Consider the following 19,008-nt stretch of genomic DNA (forward strand, 5'->3'; position numbering starts at 1 on the left):
AAAACGGCCGAAATGAAGTGGAGGAAGGAGGAGAGGGCGTGAGGAGAAGGGAGGCAAGCCTGGTAGACTGAAAGCTTCCACGGCAAGACATGCTCGCTCATACCCTTTTAAAGAACATCCTCCTCCTGCCGGCAACATGAGCGGCAGGGCGGGCCGTTGGATCAGCAGGGACGGGACCGGGAATGACTCGGGGGACGACGAGGTGAAGGCGGGGAGCCCGGAGTCCATGTGCGTGGAGACGCTTCTCTGCAGCAAGAGCATGGAGAAGAGCATGTCAGAGAGGGAGGTAGGGGACTTCAAGCAGCTGAGAGGGCTCCTCATCGAGTTTCTCATCAAGAAGATCGATTCCAGCAATGCCATCATCATGTGGGACCTTGCCGACAGGTCCGGAAGGTACTCTCAACTTCCCCTCGTGCAACCGTGTGATGTTCTCGGCAGCAAAGCGCTGGCAGATGCCTCATTCCTGTACATCCAGCGGAACTTCCCTGTCAGATCTGCCTGACTTCCTTCCCCTGTCTGATCGACCTGTCCAGGTTATCCTCTCCAGCTCCGACGGGCTCTGGGATCTGCCGTTCAAGTGAGCTCTGCCCTCGGCATGACGACCAGCAGGGAGCCAAGTGTGACCTCCTGCTGCCCCTGCAGGTACTTCCTCCGGCTCCTCAAGAGCGCAAACCTCGCCGTCAGCTCCGAGAATGACGCGATCGAGAGCATATTCCATTGGACTTCCATAGACGATCTGAGGAGATCAGAGCCCGAGGTCTCCTCCTCCCTACCCTTGTCATCTCCCTTCCCTTCTCTTGTCTCCCTTCCCTTCTCCTCTCCTCCCCTTCCCTCCCTTCGCCCCCCTCCGCCTCCCCTCCCGTTCCAGTCTCCTTCCCACCACACCTTTCTTCCTGCATTTCTTCTCTCTCGCATGAGATCCCTCACCATCCGCAGGTCATCACCTACCGCTCGCTCTCTTCGCAGCTCGAGCGATTGCGGCAGGAAGTTCTCCCGTCTCTCAAGGACCACGAGAGGAGCGAGTACCTGTCCTTACAGGATCAGATACGAGACTGCGAGGAGAAGGAGCAGCTGCTGGATCAGTCCCTGGAAGCTCTCGATCGCCTTCAGAAGTCTTTGAGCAGCTTGCAGCAGAAGCTGGTGGAGGCTGCTGAAGAGCTGGCGGCAGCGAGACGCCAACTGCCGAAGCCCAAGATGATGAAGGTGAGAGAAGAGCAGGGAATAAGAGTAGACAGGATGCAAGGGAATGCGAGCAAGAGGAGGTGGCGGGAGGAGGGAGCTCGGTAGGCGGGAGCAAGCAGGGAGAAGGGGAGAGGGAACTTGTCGAATGCTATCAAGCTGAGGGCGTGTGCAGTTGCGCTATTTCAACATGGAGCCCCCAAACCTCATCAGGCGCATAATGTGTGCCGTTGCCGTCCTTCTCAACATCGAAGGGGAGATGGAGAGGTACTCCTTCCTCCCACCCCCAGGACGACAGGCTCCTCGGACTGTGAGTTGGAATATCTGAGCTTGACTTGATCCTTCCTTGCTGTCCCTCACAGCCTCCCCCCCTCCCCCCCCCCCCCACTTCCCAGTTCCTCTCTCCGTGATTTCTTCTTTCTCCCCCCCTTCTCTCTCCTTCCTTTCTGCTTGGCGGCCCCTCTTTCCCCAGTCAGCGAGTGACGCTCCTGCCTGGCATGCGCGCGCAGCTCCTTGTTCCACTTGGCTCAGCCTCTTGCTCGTATTCCTCCTTGACTTTCTCGCTCATCCCTCCCTGCCAGGTCCAGCGAGAGCTCAGCATGGAACAAGCCCTTGCCCTCTACAACGACCCGGACCTGCCGAAGCTCTTGAAGGACCTGGACCCCTCCCTCCTCTCCCGCGAGCAGTTCGACCTCTTTGCTCACGTGGCCTCAAACCGAAACTTCTCGGTCCACATGATCGAGCGGCGGCTGGGAGAGTCGAAGAAGGAGATCCCGACGCTCCTGACCACCTGGCTCTTGTCTGTGCGCACAGTTGTGCAGCTGAGGATCGAGGTGACTGTCAGCGTTGACCTCCTCGTCTCACCCTCTGCTCTGCAGGAAGAGAAGACGGAGAAACTCATCGTGAAGCAGGAGGAGCAGGTGAAGGAGCGGGAGCAGAGCTTGTGCGACTCCCAGGATCGCAAGGTGTGGGAGGAGGGAGCGGGGCTGTGGCAGCTAGCTGACAAGTTGGCAGCGGAGGACGGCAAGCCGGTACGGGAAGGTGGAGGAGGAGCTGCTGAAGGTGACGGCGATGGAGGCGCAGCTGGGTAGGAGGGCTGAGAGCCGTTGGTAGCCATGACCTCGTCCGCAGACATCGACCACAAGCTCTCCTACATGCGGCTGGTGCAGAGCAACAACGTGACCCTCAGGAGATTCTCGACCCTCCTGCGGGCAGTGCGATGGGTGACGGTCCCGCAAGGTCCCTTGCCCTGTTTTCCCTCCTCTCCTCCCCCCACTATTCTCACTCCACTACTTGTCCTTCCTCCTCGGCCCCCTGCTCCTCCTTCCTCTCTCACCATTCTTTGTCCTCCTCCCCGTCCTTCCCTGATTCCTCTCTCTCTGCCCTTTCACGATTTCTCCTCCTCCTGCCTCCTTTACTTGCTCATCTTTCATCTCCCCGACTGCTTCCTTCATCTTCTCCACCTCTCTTCCCCCGGCCTTCCTTGCTCACCTGCCTCCAGATTTCGTCGAGTTCTTCGTGCTCAAACATCCGCTCGTCAAGCGCTTTGAGGGGAGGAGCGAAATCGTTGCGATCCTGCAACACGCAAGAGAGGACGCGCGAGCTCTCCTCCTTTCATCCTCTGGTCATCACAAACAGGCGCATGCCGGCAGGCTCGTCCGCGCTTCTCTCGCCTCCCACCTCGACGCGGAGATCGCAGCAGTGCTGGCGAGGCAGACGAGGATGAGGAAGGGGCTGGAGAGCAGGAGGAAGCAGCACCGGCTGACTTGGCGATCGTCGTCTTTCATCCGCGAGCTGAACTGCCAGGGAGAGGACGGAGGCTTCTTGGGGTGCACGGAGAAGGGAAGCAGTGCAGTGCTGTGCAGGCACGGAGCAAGAGAAGCAGCCATCTACCTCTTCGGAGGCCTCGACCTGCAGGGCAGGGCCCATGCTTTCGTCCGCCGCTTCGTCCCGACTAGCTGGGGCGGACACTGGGAGCTGTGCAACCCGATGCAGCATGCCCGTGCCTTCTCGACCGCAGCAGTGCTCCAGAGTGAGGAGCTGGAAGGAGGAAGCGGAGGAGCAGGAGCAGGTTTTGTGCAGAGGTTCCTTGTGTGTTGCGGGATCTCAGAAGAGAGCGAGTGCCTGAGCTCAGCTGAAGTCCTGCAGGTCAAGCTGGAGGACCAGGGGAACGTCACGCTTGAGCAGGAGCTGCTGCGCAAGGGACACTGGAGCTTCATCGGGAGCGTGCAGCAAGCTCGATACCTCGCCTCCTCCTTCCTCCTCAGCAAGTCCGTCTACATCATCGGGGGATTCAAGAGCAACAGGGACCCTGTCATGACGATCGAGCGGCTGCGCCCCTCCTTCGCGAGCTTCTGGCTCCGGTCGATCACTGACTTCACCCGCCATGCTGCTCCCTGGAAGACCATCAGCAAGGAGGAGCAGGAGGAGGAGCAGGAGGAAGAGGAAAATGTGATACCTGCTCATCAACGTGCTCATCAACGAAGTGAGCAGGACAGCCCGACAACGAGCAGCTTTACTCGAGCATCGCCCTCTTCTTCCCGCCTTGTGCTGTTCTCCTCCTACGAGAGGAAAGCAGATGCGCTCGTCCTCAGCCCAAAGACCTTCCGCACGGGAGCTCAGACCGCAAGGGAGCCGATCATGTCAGGGGGATGGGGAGGGGACGGGGGCAGCCAGCAGTGGTGGAGGAACAGGGACAGGTGCTGGAGCGGGAGGTTTAGAGCTTCCCCTCCTCAGCGGATAAAACCTTTCCTCCAGCCCGAGGCGCTGCAGCGACAAGCCCTTCACCTGAAGACGGCACACGTCAAGACTTGGGACTCCTTCCAACCTCATGCCGTCTCCTCCTCCTCCTCCTCCTCCATGTTCCCATCCTTGTCGCTCAACTCTCCGCCCTCCTCTCCCCTGCGGCGCGTCGACCAAGAACCCCCGAAGCCTGTCGTTGACCACTGGACAGCATGGAAGCGGAAGGAGCTCGCGCGCCGAGAGCTTGTGAAGACGTGAGCGACGCCCTGCCTTGTTGCACGCGATGACGAGATGCCAGGAGGAAGAAGGAGGAGAGACGCAGAGCTCTCCAAGAGGACTCACAGGAGAACGATGAGCGGGAGGAGGAGAATCCGAGAGACTCGAAGGTGTCTTGCCTGTTGTTACATGTTTCTGTTCTACTCATGTCTGCCGTCAGCAGAAGGAGAGGGACTCTTTCGTGAAGAGCAACAAGCAGGGAGCAGGAGCAGGAGAAGAAGGACCAAAGGCTCTTTCGATCGCCTCCCCAAACGTTTTCGACGACAAATTCCACTACAGGGTCCTTGCTGCCAAACGTCTGCAGTGCTTGTGAGCAGCTTCTTCCTCCCTTCTTCACCTCATCGCCGTCGGCCCTGCAGGTACAGGGGACACCTTGCTCGTTCCCTTCGCTCCAAGGCGGAGCAGGAGCTCTCGTCGATCTACCGCTCTGTCAACCAAGAACAGGAAGGGAGCGTACCTGCAAGGTGAAGCATCTTCCCTCCCCCCCCCCGCCTCCTCCTCCGCCTCCTCCTCCTCCTCTGATCCTGTACTAGTTCCTTCTACAAACGGCTGTCCCGCACCGTGCAAGATCAGGAACTCCTCGCGCTGCTCAAGGAGTCTTTCAGTGAGCCGATTCTCTTCCTCCCTCACCGTCTGTAACGAGACGAGCAGGAGCATACGGACCCGCAGGCGCTCTCGCGATTGGGGTGAAGGAGAAGGTGAGAAAGCTAAGGCAGAACTTGCTGCTGTTCTGATTGAACCATCGCAGGATTTCCTGAGAATGGCTCTGTCAGATACGATCAGGTTGAGGAGCTCTACAGCCTCCTCAGAGCACCTACGAGTCAAGTGACAGCACGGAAGCAGCTGCGTGTCGACAGCGAGGCCGAGCACAGCACAACGGGGGCAACCAAGAGGGGTTTATTCAGGCAATATACAAATGAAACAAGAGAAAGAGATGTTCGGAGTTCAAACCATCTACAACAGAACGTGACAGTCTGGGAAGATGAGATTGTCGTCATTACAAGAGATGTACCAATCTAACCACTCTGAGTCAATCGCGGTGGTGCACGTGGGATTGGTAACGAGCTGACTAGGCACTGAACATGGCCCGACTTCCACTTCTTCCTCTTCCTCTTTCCCTTCCTCTTCCAACATGCTCGAGGCCTCTTCACGTTCCTCCAACTCCTCTTGCGGGCTACAGTAGGAAGAGGACGGACAAGAATCCATCGTGAAGGAGTCGCCCATCTCCGAGGTAGATCGCATCAGTGACTGCGCCTCTGCCCGCTGGGGTCCTTCCCCCGAACTGTCCTGAGGTTTCGAAGACGATGGTTGAGCGTTGGACGCGGAAGACGTGAAGACTCTCTCGTACGGCCATCGGTTGATTCCGAGCCTCCGGCAAGCTACTTTGAGGCTTGTTAATGATACACACTGTAGAGGGGTCAGAGTCCCTCAGGCGATCAACACAAAGAATGCTTACCAGGGTCTTAGCTGCTTCCTCTTGGCGAAGGTGAAACAAAGACTTGATCTTTGAGAGATCAAGCTCAACATTCTTTATTCGCATCTTCTTGCCAGTTCCAATCCTTGCTTTCACTGTGACAACTTGTTCGGCCATTATTCGCAAATCTTTCCGAGTATCTTGAATGCTAGGTGATTGTATTTCGCCAGATATGAAAAAGACTCAAGTTGCAGATTGAAGGAAGAAGGAGCAGGGTCAGGATATCAACTATAATAGGAAGGAGATGGTTGGCGATGGGGTAGCACAGAAACAGCAGAGGAACGAGCGCGCTGGACAAAAGGCTCCAGGTGCGGATAAAAATACGGAGGGCATGTCTGATGGTCACAAGGATTTCGATGTCATCAACTCCAAAAGACTTTTTTTCAATCGAATGTTACCGATATAAAATAGTTTTTGATGGACCTCTCGGGGAATGGTCTCTAAATATCTCTTTTTCAGTCTTGAAATGCCCAACAAGTCCGTGCTATCCATGTGACTGGCGAAAATACAATCTTGCTGCCCCTTAGGGTGGGGGGTGGTACCAATGAGGTGTTTCAGTACCAGGAACAAGGGGGTATGGACCGGTCCTTCAAAGATCTCTTAGGCCTGACTCTGAAGAAGTTGTCATCACCGACGTGCGATTGTACCTACCCCCTAAAACATAGAAATATCTTGTTCAATACTACCAGTTAAACGATCACCCCCACCACCTGTAGTACCCGGCAAATCATGATGACAGAATCTGAAGCAGTCGGATGATTTGGGCTTAGTCATCCAATAAAATTGAAAAGTAAAACACGTGTTTTCGTATCTGTCGATGGCCTCCGCGCCACTATCGGATGCGACATCCTTAATTTTTCAATTCAAGACTATTTGATTCATCACAAAATTTGAAAATTATAAATTTTATTTCAATACATATTTGAATACAATTTTTGTGAAAAGGTCATTTGGAGAGTTATTACTACAATCTTTACCACAGAAACGATGACCAACTTCCACAAGGAACTGAGGCGAACGAGCTCTAGTAATATCTTCTGCCCTCAATGTATCGGTAATGTTGCTCTGAGGTGAACTAGCTTTCATAAGAGGGACCTCTTAGTTCCGATTCCAACAAGTGTTACTCAACTTCAAATTGTTGTCGACAGGATCGGACAATTCAAGGGCTTCCGTTGGCAGCTGATGTCAGCAGCTAGTCAGCCAGATTGCCTTGCCGCGGAACTTGGAAACCCTCATCATCCGGCCCCTTCTCACGAGTCAATTCCGGCCGCTCGGTCTCGGAAGCGACTCGGTACAGGTTACTCAAAATTTATTACAGTACAGTCCAGGCATCCGCCCAAAGCCTCGGCGAGGCCCTCGGACTCGGGAGTTGCCGCCGGGCTGAGAAGGCTGAGGGCCCGGCGCCCGATCGGACATGATGCCTCGGAGCGGCCGCGGCACCCGTTACCGGCGTACGGTGACCGCACGGAGCCGGCCCGGGCCGGGCCGGGCCATCCGGAATATCCTTGAAAAAAAAGAAACTTTCCAACTGTTGGCAGGCTACTATGACACACCCAATCATGGGCCACATAGCCTCGGAAAGCAGAATCACCCCCTCACGGGAAAACATACAGCCCAAAGCAGAAAAAGCAAAATGTCAACGCTATGGCTCGGCTTGACTTGAAGTCATGGTTCACTAGTGATAGTAGACTATCAGGGTTCCCCGGGCCGGGACCGTCTGGCCCGGAGTGGCGTGCAACGAGTCGCCGTGACTCACGCTGGCCAAGTCACCATCAGTTGCCGCGCTCAGACCGATCAACTTGAACTGAGCCAGCAGTGTGAAGTTTAAGGCTAGTCAAGAGCCTCGGAGTCGGGCCCGGGTCTCAGCCAGACTGAGAGTCACTGGCTGCCAAGACTCGGCCGGGAGGCTTGACCCGCCCTGAGTTCGATCGGGACTGACGAGGATCAGAAAGAAGCTTGCAGCGTTGCGGTGGTAAGGTCAGTCAGTGCACTGAGGGCAACTTCAATCAGTCATGCTGAGTGCAACTTGTAACTTTGGCGAGAGATGCGACAAAATCTTGGCAAGTTGGCTGATATCTGTTTTCAGCAATCGATCTCAGGCCAGCCAACTGGCAGAGATGGCGAAGCTGAGAAGGAAGTCAGGAAGTAGAAACGGGGACGATTGACTGACATCGGCTCCAGAGCATCCTGCTGTTGCAACCGAGAGCAGCTCGGCCAGAGATAATTTATCCCGAGGCCCGGAGCCGTCCGGGTCGAAGCTCACGGGCAAGTGCCTCAGCATGCCTGTCAAGATCGTCCTGACCACCTCAGTCACTCTCAGTCCTTGCGGTTTAGCAGTACCTTCGAGCCTCGAGGTCCGGCAGCTTGACTTGAATCACCTGGGCTTACGTCACCAACAGCTGCTGTACGACGAACTGCTGAATCACGTGATCGAAGCGACCGGGACGGAGAAGGTCCGGGTCTAGCATGTGGACTGCGTTGGTTGCCCCCATCACGTACACCTTGAGGGATGTCAAGGGAACTAGCAAGAAGGAACAAGAGGAAGGTGAGGTAAGACGGGAATGTGAGCGGATGCGGACAATAGAGGAGGGGAGGACCTCGGGCTTGGCTTGCAGCGCATCCATCTCGAGCTTCAGTTGGCTTGCCTTCCATGGCGTTCAAACGTCTTGTGTGAGAAGGGTGTGCGTTACCAGCTGCCTCGACCCCGTCCCGTCGTTCTCTTCGTTGTCAGGCCGAGCAAACGCCGCCTTTATCCCTGACATCAGCACCACTCAGCACCTCTGAATGGACCTGCAGCTCGTCGAGGAACAGCATGCACGGAGCTGCCTCGCACGCTCTCTGCTCTCTCTCAGACTGGGTATGCTTGACAGAGCACAAGGGGACCTGAAACATCTCGACGAGTTGTCTCTCGCTCTCCCCGATGCCGCTCTTGACAAGCTGGGCGACATCTGCTGCTATAAAGGCAAGGCCGGCCTGATGGACCAAACACAAGTCGTCATTCACAACCATTGATCGACACTCCATCCCCACTGCGCTGACATGGACTTGGCAAGCAGCGTCTTCCCCGTGCCAGGGGGGCCGTAGAGGAGGAGAGCTCGAGCAGGTTTGATCATCCCCTTTGAAAACAAGTCCGGGCGAAGCTGGAAGGCAGTAAAACAGAGGAGGTGTCATAGTCAGACAGAGAGTGCCTTGGGCAGCAGGAGCATCTCGTGAAGGGCTTCCTTGGCGTTATCGAGGCCTCCAACCTTGACAGGAAAAATCAGACAAGAGAAACTTGAAGGAGCGACTGTCTGATTCTCACATCTTCTAACTTGACGTTGTGGAGCGGGACTTCTTCAACTCGGCTGGAGGGTTAGAGAGGTCAACTTGCAGCGTCGTGACGGAATTAAACCTCACCCAGCACTTCGTGGTCGAATTTCTCGTATCGCTTTCATGAAGTCCTCGATACTCATAGCCGAATCATCCCGGACTTGTCCTCCCGTCAAGTAGCTGACAGCAAGTCACCAAAGATAGGATTGGTGCAGAAGGGAAAGAAGACTGACAGGCAGTCACGAAATCTCTTCTCGAGGTATGCAGCTTGAAATACCAAATTCACCTGTCGGTCATGCGTGTCAAAGCAGTGCAAGGCAAGGTAGTAGATGGCAAGTTGAGAAAGAAACAGTCGGAGACCTCAGCTGCACTGAATCCCATCATCTCGCTATTGATCAACTCCAGATCGATGCTATCATGGAGTGCATGTCTTTGAGCAAGAAATCTCGAAAGCCGTCTCAGCATCTGAATAATACTAGCCAACCAAAACTACCTCGTCAGCGTCAACCTCTCCTTGATACCAAGTTGCGGGAAATGCACGTGGTCAGGGATCTGAGGGTCAGTTAAAGCGTCATCGCCTCTGATTCGTCTCTAGACCTTTGTCAGGATGTTGGAGTCAATCATCTTGGTCGACTGCGACTCGAGGACGAGGAGGCAGCCTCTGGTGGCGGATCCTTGGTGAGATGAAGTTCCTGCTGCCCGACCCCAACGACCGAGAAACATGGCAGAGGTCAGTCATCTTGCTCAGTGATCTTGCTCAGGCTCAAGGCAGGCACCTTTTTCTTGCAGGTACTTGCGCAACGTGAGTAGAAACAAGTCGTCACGTCCACTGCTGGAGAAGTCCGTGCTCAACTTGTGGGGGCCTGTCAGGGAGATCAGAGCAGCTGCTGATCATGACTAGTGTCAGGGCAGCACCCAACAAGCAGTGAGCTTGCTCTACGTGAATCACGGCAGGGAAAAGATTCTGAGACGACAAGTCATGCTGCTGAAAAACGTTTCGAAAACAAGTTCGGCATACATCCGCTTTCTTGAGGCAGCGCGCGAAAGCGTGATCGTAGTTGGGCGGAATGAACTGTCACGGAGAGAAACTCTCATTGGGATGACAACAAGGAGAAATTCTCACCTCATGTTCGGTCTGCTGATGAGACAAGCACGTCCACTCCTCTTGGAATGAGATCACTTGACGAACATTCAGATCCGGTAATCAAACTGTCACTCCTACCGTTCACCGCCAGGCTCTGTGCGACATGTCGGATCAGGCTTGTCTTGCCCACTCCCGGAGGGCCCTCTAGCAGGACACAATACGGGGCCTCAAGTCCCTGGGGCGCTATCAGATGTTTCTCATCACCTTGCTCGCTTTTCACCATCCCGTCGCCAGGGTGCGTTTGATGCACACCGGCTTTCACCAAGGCCGTCATCCTGAGCAGCACTTGATTGTTGAAGGCTACGAAGTCAGATGTTCTCTTGCTTTTCTCAGCAGAAGACGCCTGTGGTCTTCCTATCCTGACCATAGTGTCCCAAGTACACACCGTTGTCGCCTGCTCTGTAGCATGCTCCCCTTCTGTTGCGACATAACGACATTCGCAAGGGATCTCGGAACCTGCTCGCACGCCGTCACTCCCTCGAACTCAAAACTGCGCGTCCTACCATTTGGTCTCCTGATTTGCACGGTCGACCCATCATGAATCTCCTTCCCTATGAGTTGGAACCTGTAAGACTGTTAGAACGGTGCTCGACTCCTAACTAGCCGATACTTGACGAACGCCTCGGATGGCAACAATTCCAGTGAAACTCCATCACCGGGGGAGACAAGCCACATGGTACAAATGCAGACGAGCAGGTATCTAGAGAACTTCAAGGTTGTTGTGCTGCTTTTGACACTTTCTTAAATCAATTGAATCGCATACAACCTCGATGATCCGATTTGGAACCAACAGGAGGCCATGCATCAGGCGTCATCGCACCGCTTTCTGCGGCATTGTTCGCTGCTGTCCCTGCCAAGCACTGGGCGTTTCATCCTTTCAACTCACTCCATGCCGCGATGCGCCTCCTGCCATGTGATTGTGGTTGCTCATTTTGACCCTCATCCCCACTCCTACTTTGTGGGAACCGCCCTCCGCTGCGCCCTCCGCCGCCTCAGCCTACCGTCGGACGGTCACTGCCGTGACTGCCGTGGACTGACTGAGCTCAGTCCGTTCCAAGTCCCTTCTGGAATTTATTGTACGGCGGCCCCGGGACTGACCAGTGAGCACAGTGAAGAACAAGGGCCAACTTGTAAGTAGAAATCTCCTAGGAAGTTTTATTCAAAAAAATGTTTCGGGCTGTAATCTTTACCTATCACCGTTAGTAACTCGAAGCCTTGAAGGGCATTCGAGCAAACGAAGCTCAAAATCCGAGATGATCCCGGCGGCCCGGCGGCTACTTCTTCGCCTCGCAGTTGAGAGTTAAGGACGATTCAAAATGTGGCGCCTGCAGCAAGCAGCACGATAGATCAAAAGACGAGCAAGAGCAAAGGGGCAAGACCTGAAGGTTGAGAGCCAAACACTTCCCCTCGGAGACAAGGTTGTAGTCCAAGTCGCTAATGCTCACGACCGGATTCTGCGCTCGGATTCAGGATGAGCATGAAAGAGGCAGGGACGGCATTACAACGGGACAGTAGATCGATATCTCCTTGGGCCCATTGGCTGGGTCTGCGAGAGAAAATCACTTGTTGCACGTATGTGTGGTGGAGGAGGAGGGAGAGGAGGAAGGGGAGGAGGAGGGGAAGGAAGAGGAGGAAGCAGAGGATGAGGAGGAGCATCAGGAGGAGCATCACCATCGTTGATGGCAGAGAATTTCCCCTCCTTCTCCTCCTTAGGCTCAAAGATCGAGAGCCACTTGTCGAAACCAAAACCACTCTCGACCTGGACATCCCATCAGGTCGCTCAAACTATCGTGCACAACAGGAGCTGACAGGACGGGCAGCCCAGTCCAACGCTGGGCCATGTTGGGACTCGTTCTTGCTCTGGATCTAAGAGAAGGGCTGTCAGATAACAGAACTGATCAACTAGTGTTAACCTTGCACGCAACTTCTTGGAAGCCAAAAGTGTAGTTCTTGTTGTCAAAGTCGTCGCGCGATATCAGGGGGCTCTTGGTAGGGGCGTGCTTGAGCTCGACAGGCTTCGTCATGTACCAGAACTCATCTTCTGTTCTGAGGATCCAGTTGTCGTTGGAGTCGATCGAGCCGTACTCCTCTCCGTAGTTGGAGACCTCCCGCTGCTTCGAGAGAGGAGAGATTGGCCCGTCATGGCTGTGCAGGTTCCTGCCGGTTCGCAAATTCAACAAGCGGATCACTTCGCCGTTCTTGACAGGAACGTCCTTGACGAGCTCCCACCGCTGCCCTGAACGAGGCATCACGCGCCAGTGTGTGTACCCGTCCTCCTGGTCTACAGCGATGATCTGGTGCTGTCCGGAGGAAGAAGGATGGAAGTACTTGAAGTTAGTGGCGGATAGGAATCTCCTTGTCGCGAGGTGTTTGAGTTGGATGACACTCCCGTATGTCACCTGGGATCCGCACAACTTCTGGTCCCTCTCCCTCTCCTCTGCTTCTCTCTTGGCTGCCATCTCCTCGCGGAATTTCCTCCTCTCCGCAGCATCCTGCTCCCTCGCAATCCGCTCTGCCTCTGTTGCGTTAACTGTTGAGTTTCCGTCGCTCGTGTTCGTTCCCTGTGTGGCATTGACATCTTTCTTTCCATCCCCCGCCTCCTCTGCTGATGACACATTGGAAGACAACAAGATCACCAGCAACATCAAAGCGCACACCATGTTCCAAGACCTACTCGAAGTCATTCTCCTCAGAGAAGCAAGCGCCCTCACTAGATGGAGATGAGAGCTTGACGGACTCCTTCTGCCTTCTAGACTGTGTGTTATGACTGCTGATCGCGTCTGTGTTATGCTCCCAGCCTCGTGCTCCCTTCGATCCTCGCTTGCGTTCCCTGTTGCTGCATTCAGGGCGAAACGATCGGGCGGTTCGAACACAATTGCGCAGGGGGTATATACCAGGGTCAAAATTTGTAAACATTTAGAAATTTTCACCCTTTTGTGTAGGCAAAATATGAAATTTTGAAAACAAACAAGTAACTTGTAGATCAGAAGTACCCTGTGAGGAAACTCTATCTGTGTAGGACGCGTGGCCTGGTTGACATGAACAACCGGGATCACCTCAACGCATGATTGATAGAGACGATGAAGAAGCACAGACAAGGCTTGATGGCGAGATATCTTCATCATGATGATCTTGTACGAGACATCTTCATCATGATGATCTTGTACGAGAGATCACATGAGCTTCTTGAGGATAGCTCTTTTCTTTGTTTGAAGAGATCAAGACATCAAGCAATACCTGTGTTCATCTCCAGCAAACTTCTATCGGCAGCACGAAAACCTCTCCAAGTATGAGAGAGGACTGCAGTCTCTCCAAAGGAGAACATGTAGTTTTGTTCCAAGCAATTCGCTATCTGAACCAACAGTGCAAGGTAATACGAAGCTGCATGTGCAAGAATTACTGTTTGCGCTAGAGAGGTGTGCTTGAAACACATAAAGTCCTCTGTTGTTGTTGTCGATACAACTTCAGAACGTTTCGGCACTAGATATCATACTCCGCTGCCACATGGCAGCAGGATGGCAGAAATCAGGGGCAAGAAACATGAGGAAACAGCCTCTGCCCAGTATAAACTGCCAACATCCCCATGAATGTCAACCAGAGACTAACAGTTTGAGCAGGTCAGACAATGATACGGTTGAAGGATGCTGAGCAAACATGGGAAGAGAGACAGGCAAGTCTTCTATATCAACAAGGATCTCATTAAACAGTTGCTCCTTCACACACATGTTGCGCTTCCGATCAGCTACGTGCAAAGTGACCATAGATCCGTGAGATCTCGCCGTGGGATAAGGAGGGGTCTCGGATCTCTGGCGCATGATATCGTGCAGACCTTGCGGTCTCATGCTCCTCTCGTCTTCCGCTTCTGCTCTCTGCTCGCCGGTTTTCAGGAGACATTCGTCGAGAGCACGCAAGCTCACCTGACTTCCTCCTCGCCAGCACATGCAGCTCTCGCTTCGCCCGATCAGACGACTCCCCCCGCAACTCTCTTCTATACTTGTCCTCCTCCTCGCGACGCCTCCTTTCCTCACGCTCGTGGTAACTTTCCTCCTCTCCTGCTCGCTGGTCAGCCTGACTGCGGAGGGAGGGGAACGGAGACGAACCTCTCCTGATGCCTTTGGCGAGAGAGTGAAGAGCTTGCGACATTTCTCTCTTCACAATCATCTCATCCCGCGGCAGCCTCTCGTGCGAGAGAGCTCGGAGGAACCTGACGTTCTTCATGTCACCAACTCACAAAGTCACAACGCAACAACCGTCTCGCATCTCTCTCGTCCTTCTCAGCATTCTTGTAGTGCCCATGGATCCTCGCGCGTTGTCCGCTCGCCAGGGCCTTGTCGAACTTCTGCTCGATGGTTGCTGAGTCCTCAAATTCTGCGCGAGCAACGGTGAACCAAAGTTCAAAATGTATGGGATAGAGACCTCTGTGCGATTCCCTCTGAGCAGCTACTTCATGCCGCTGAAGACAAAAGTGAGCGCTCCTGTAAGGAGAAGCTCAAACTCACCTGGCCTAACATCTCAATCCTCTTCTCCAAAGCCTCGCAGGGCAGGCAAGTCGTCGAGGGCGACTCCTTTCTGAGCCTGATAAGCTCGGAATGGAAGTATCTGGCCTCATCCAGGAAACCCTTGGCCTCCTTGGCTTTGTGCTCAGATGCTAAGAAGAACAAGTAAGGCCACCAGACTCCTCAGAGCAACCTTCACCTGCTCGCTCTCCCTTGGCGATCGACTGTGCAAACAGAGACTCTTGGCGGACAAGCATGCTTGTGCGAGTGTGCTCGACAGCGGGATCGACGCCCTTGAACTGGAGGAGACAGTGAGTCTTCATATCAGCGGAGATGAAGGAGAAGGAAATTACCTGAACAGCGGCCTGCGGGTGGGTAGCCAACTTAGAATGTTCGAGCTCGCCGACCTTCCCAGTCAGAACTGCGATATCCTGCACAAAAGGTCATCTTCGGATGCAGTCGATTCAAATCGGTCACCTTCGTCAAGGCTAAGATTTCACTTCGAGGTGAGTCGGAGGCTTTCTGTTGGATTGCCTGCACCTCCTTCTTCTGGCTCAACGTACCGACCTGCTGCAAGTCAACGGATCCTTCAAGTTCAATCGTCTCAGCTCCAACCTCGTGCATCAACTTGTCGACGTTCTGAGTGAGTTGAGAGATCTGTGACTCCACCTGATTGTTGGCAGCCTCGTGCGACCTCCTTGGTCGCTCTTCGTGGAGTTGACTGACATGCCTGGCATGCCTGGACTCGTTGTCGCGATCCTCCCTCCTCCGAGCATTTTCGTGCCTTGGTGAAGAGTCAGTTAAGTCAGCATACGTCAGGGGATGAGTTGAACCTCTCTCCCGACCTCCTTTCACGTGCTCGATCCTCAGCTTCAGCCTCAACAATCTCGCGAGCAAAACGCCGCAGTTCATCTTCTTCCCGCGTCATGACAGGACCATTCGTATCTTTCGTCCGCCTGAACAAGATGAACGCTAAGAGGTCAAACAAGGGACATTGAAAGCTCGAACCTCTCTGTGAGTTCATGTAGATACTCAGCTTTCGCGAGTTCATGCTTCGCAGCTTCAAAATTCTTCGAGCCCACAAATTGTCTGGATGAGATGATCACAGGAAGCTCATTCTGGTTGATGATCCTACCGTCCGGCATGGATTACTGAGGAAAAACTGTCGTCTCCCGCTTTCACGAGGCTTTCAATCGCCTGCTTCTTCTTTTCAATCGCAGATTGAGCCTTCAGTCTCTCTTCTAACGCCTTGGCATCTCTGCTTGCATATCAATGCAAAAGCGAGTCATTTGCGCGCCAGTACCGAACAAGCTCGTGATGACGCTGGACTTCGGAAAGGAAGCACTGTTTGGGGTGCCTCCCCCAGTCACAGACGCAAGAAGCATCGGTCGCGCATGCTGCTGCTGCTCTCTTCACTAGCTCATCCACTGACGGGATGCATTTGGGATCCGAAGCACACGCCGCTGCGGCTGCAGCAAGAGGAGCAATACATGGTCAGAGGGCGTGCAAGCAGCGAGTGCTTGGAACCTTTCTGAACCAAAGAAGTGGAGGACACGCTGCTCAATTCACGATGGACCTCAGAATTGATCTTCTTCTGCAACAAAGTCATCGCATGCAAAAATTTCAGCAGCATCGCTACCTTGGATTCTTTATGTCTGATAGTAAAAGACAGCATTGAAAGGCAGCATTAGATTTACCATCGAGTTCAACTTGTAGGCCAAACATCACCTGTCCGACCCCGCATTGCCCAAGACACCCTGGTGACAAAAGAACTAGTCAACATTTGGGAACATCATGATAAATACAATGAAACCGACCTCTTGCTTCTCTTGTAGTTTACGCCAGTCGAATCTTCCGCTGGTGAGAGACACAGATTCTGCGAATACTTTAAACAAGAATGCACCAATTTAGCCTTCAACCAGCAAGGCCAGTTTCGCGGACGCAGAGTATAACTGCTATCAAGCATGACAAGGTAGCTACAACCTGTAATTGAGGAATTACTTCAAAATAGCAACTTCATCTCTTGCGCGAACCGTGAATGCTGTTGAAACTGCAGTCGGAACTTTCCTCAGAGGATAAAGCGACGGGAAGGGAAAAATTGCTGTGCTCATTTGACAACGTAATCGATCACCCTTGTACCGTATCTGTGGAGACAGTAAATTGTCTTTCAAATTGAAAGGAATTAATACGCAGCGCGAATGTGCGAGTACCATCAACAAAGCATCAACCTTCTATGCTACTCTGATCCATAAAAGCAACCACATGCCGCATGAAGAAAATAGATCATAAATCGTCTTCGTCTGTGCTTTCAGCATCCTCAATGACTTGGCACTGTGCTTCATTGCCTTTCATGTATTGCGACACATCACTGACTAACTGCTACCCACTCGCTATCCCTCATGCTATTCAAGCATCTCTTCTTTTCGCCGCTTCTCTGCTCTAAGCTCTTTTATACTCTTCTCACAACTTCGCTTTCGCTCCTCCAAACCCCTCCAACCCCACCCCCGCCCTCATCCTCCCGCTTACCTTACTTCCCTCCGGCCATGCTTAGTCCGTCACCGTTTCTACACCCCTAGTCAACTAACCCCACCCCGGTCAATAATGCTCTTGAACACACTCATAAGTACCGGTCTAAAAACTACCCCACCCGTGTTATGTGATGGCGTCCCTTCGCATGTTCATATTCCGTTGCGCACCGTTACTCTAACTCGACAGGAGTCTCGGACTCTGAGTGATCATGTACCCGGTGACCGGGCGCCGGGCCGGGCCGGGCCGCCGCCGTACCAAGATAAAAAAAAGGGTCAACCAGAAATTTTGATGGCAGTTGCTTGAATCGCGACTATGGAGACGTTCAGGGGTCAGTGGGTGAACGAGAGAGACGCATGGCGGCTGAAGCAGGAGGAGTACAGGAAGCTGAGACGCGAATGCCGGCCCTTGCAGGAACTTGGTTCCTTCACAGCCTCTTTCCCATCTGCTCGTTCTCGCAGAACCTGGGACGCCCTGCCGTCGACAGCTGAAACGTCAGGAGACATGCGAAGGCCACAATCAGCGATCGTAACGTCAGCAGGTGCATCGAGAGTGAAGGGGATGAGTGAAGGTCAAGTGGAGAAGGTGAGGAGACTTGCTATTCGGCGCAAGGAGAAGAGACTGGTGGACATGAACGGCAAAGGAATGTTCGAGTCGAGCATCAATGAGGTCAGAGCAAGGTGCATGGAGCAAGCAGAGATCAAGAGCTGGTACATACGGATGACTGTGAACACAAGAAAGCGAAGGGTGCAGTTGGGATGGGCGAGGATGTGCAAGAGGCTGTTTGAGAAGGTCCGTTGGTCGTTTCTTGATGACGCACACAAGATGCAAGGGGGTGATTTACTCGCCTCTATCATCGTGAGCTCTCAGTCGACAGCGAGTGGGAAGAAGAAGCTGAACGAGCTTGCTAACGCTCAGAGCAAGCTCGACATCACAGACTACGAGCGACCTGATAGGTTGTCTGAGTTCAATGCGCAATTGAGATAGAAAACTGACAGCCCGAGCAGCAGCGCGGCTGTTCCTGAAACTCCTTCTAGGAAACAGAAGTTCTTGTTCGGGAACTACGTCGCAACCAACAACGTGGATCTCGATGCGTACTACAAGGTAATCGTTGCCATGTTCGTGCTTCCCTGACTGTTTGGCTCGTGTTGAAGAGGAACGAACGGATTTTACGGAATCTGAAGGCGTCAGAGGGCGGGTCGAAGCCTTTTGTCTTGAAGTCTCTCTCGTTGACGCTCTTTCCGAGTGCAGCCGACAGGATGGGCTATACGAGGAAGCGAGCAGAGGTAGAGAGCTTCTGAGAAGTTTCCGGCCCTCTTGACAGTCGCAACAAGCAGACATGGCTGAAGGTGTCGAGACGTGGGCATCACTGTTTCCCAACGATGAGTTTCGCATACAACAAGAAACGTGCTCGTTGTTCCTGAGGACAAGGAAGATGACTGACATGCGGCTCGCAGTGCCCAGCTGGTGAGCCGACAGAATGAGGATGTTGACAAGGAGTTCAAGGAGAGGAGGAGGAAGTCGACGGCTGAATGGATGCTGAAGGAAAAGACGCTGACCTCTCAGGACCTCTTGCTGGATGACCATGTTGTCTGATGTTCTCCCTTGTGCTCGCAAAGTTGACGCAGTGGCAGGTTTGCAACCTTCGACAACTTCACGATCAGAAGGTCCGGCTGCATGCTCAAGATGGGAAGGGGCGACTGGCGGCCATGGGGAAGCTGAATCGTGTGTGGATCAACGGGGAAAGAGTCGAACTTTGAGATCGTGGGGGTGAATGAAACAAGCGACATGTTGAGAGAATAACATGGGCTGCTCAATTTATGCAGGAGATGGCATCTCCTGGGCAATGAGTTCCTCAGCTG

The 19,008-nt window shown here is 53.6% G+C and overlaps 7 protein-coding genes across 7 annotated transcripts; 2 read left to right on the forward strand and 5 right to left on the reverse strand.

Moving 5' to 3' along the window:
- Positions 1-136: 136 nt before the first annotated feature.
- Positions 137-5,026, forward strand: GUITHDRAFT_135636 (hypothetical protein; the record flags this gene model as incomplete). The annotated part of the gene is made up of 17 exons (XM_005836873.1): positions 137-393; positions 439-487; positions 534-577; positions 643-757; positions 937-1,203; positions 1,355-1,489; positions 1,761-2,012; positions 2,058-2,144; positions 2,194-2,266; positions 2,311-2,418; positions 2,681-4,175; positions 4,220-4,307; positions 4,358-4,506; positions 4,557-4,661; positions 4,731-4,801; positions 4,849-4,895; positions 4,946-5,026. The coding sequence occupies 17 exons, from the start codon at positions 137-139 to the stop codon at positions 5,024-5,026; spliced, it is 3,423 nt and encodes a 1,140-aa protein (XP_005836930.1).
- Positions 5,027-5,151: 125 nt separating this feature from the next.
- GUITHDRAFT_104346 (hypothetical protein) lies at positions 5,152-5,788 on the reverse strand (the record flags this gene model as incomplete). Its single annotated transcript, XM_005836874.1, has 2 exons — positions 5,152-5,604; positions 5,654-5,788. The coding sequence occupies 2 exons, from the start codon at positions 5,786-5,788 to the stop codon at positions 5,152-5,154; spliced, it is 588 nt and encodes a 195-aa protein (XP_005836931.1).
- A 1,889-nt stretch (positions 5,789-7,677) lies between these two features.
- P97C (transitional endoplasmic reticulum ATPase C) lies at positions 7,678-10,491 on the reverse strand (the record flags this gene model as incomplete). Its single annotated transcript, XM_005837007.1, has 17 exons — positions 7,678-7,797; positions 7,842-7,968; positions 8,012-8,049; positions 8,098-8,172; positions 8,269-8,316; positions 8,362-8,418; positions 8,462-8,644; positions 8,973-9,015; positions 9,068-9,160; positions 9,267-9,392; positions 9,474-9,532; positions 9,578-9,654; positions 9,757-9,843; positions 9,896-9,944; positions 9,999-10,052; positions 10,104-10,159; positions 10,203-10,491. 17 exons carry the CDS (start codon positions 10,489-10,491, stop codon positions 7,678-7,680), a joined length of 1,581 nt encoding a protein of 526 aa, XP_005837064.1.
- A 1,549-nt stretch (positions 10,492-12,040) lies between these two features.
- On the reverse strand, positions 12,041-12,529 carry GUITHDRAFT_48706 (hypothetical protein; the record flags this gene model as incomplete). Its single annotated transcript, XM_005836875.1, has 1 exon — positions 12,041-12,529. A coding segment is annotated over one exon (489 nt), but the record flags the coding sequence as incomplete, so codon positions are not given.
- Positions 12,530-13,781: 1,252 nt separating this feature from the next.
- On the reverse strand, positions 13,782-14,294 carry GUITHDRAFT_151341 (hypothetical protein; the record flags this gene model as incomplete). The annotated part of the gene is made up of 3 exons (XM_005836876.1): positions 14,225-14,294; positions 14,042-14,176; positions 13,782-13,993 (listed from the first exon to the last, which is right to left on the reverse strand). Coding segments are annotated over exons 1-3 (305 nt in total), but the record flags the coding sequence as incomplete, so codon positions are not given.
- A 1,512-nt stretch (positions 14,295-15,806) lies between these two features.
- On the reverse strand, positions 15,807-16,764 carry GUITHDRAFT_151342 (hypothetical protein; the record flags this gene model as incomplete). Its single annotated transcript, XM_005836877.1, has 8 exons — positions 16,654-16,764; positions 16,540-16,603; positions 16,438-16,496; positions 16,349-16,377; positions 16,260-16,275; positions 16,148-16,214; positions 15,919-16,089; positions 15,807-15,878 (listed from the first exon to the last, which is right to left on the reverse strand). Coding segments are annotated over exons 1-7 (362 nt in total), but the record flags the coding sequence as incomplete, so codon positions are not given.
- Positions 16,765-17,461: 697 nt separating this feature from the next.
- GUITHDRAFT_104351 (hypothetical protein) lies at positions 17,462-18,906 on the forward strand (the record flags this gene model as incomplete). The annotated part of the gene is made up of 7 exons (XM_005836878.1): positions 17,462-18,102; positions 18,157-18,250; positions 18,301-18,344; positions 18,398-18,432; positions 18,484-18,553; positions 18,604-18,733; positions 18,781-18,906. The coding sequence occupies 7 exons, from the start codon at positions 17,462-17,464 to the stop codon at positions 18,904-18,906; spliced, it is 1,140 nt and encodes a 379-aa protein (XP_005836935.1).
- Between the last annotated feature and the right edge of the window lie 102 nt (positions 18,907-19,008).

This window comes from Guillardia theta (assembly GCF_000315625.1).
Source record: "Guillardia theta CCMP2712 unplaced genomic scaffold GUITHscaffold_16, whole genome shotgun sequence".
In the NCBI taxonomy this organism is placed as follows: domain Eukaryota; class Cryptophyceae; order Pyrenomonadales; family Geminigeraceae; genus Guillardia; species Guillardia theta.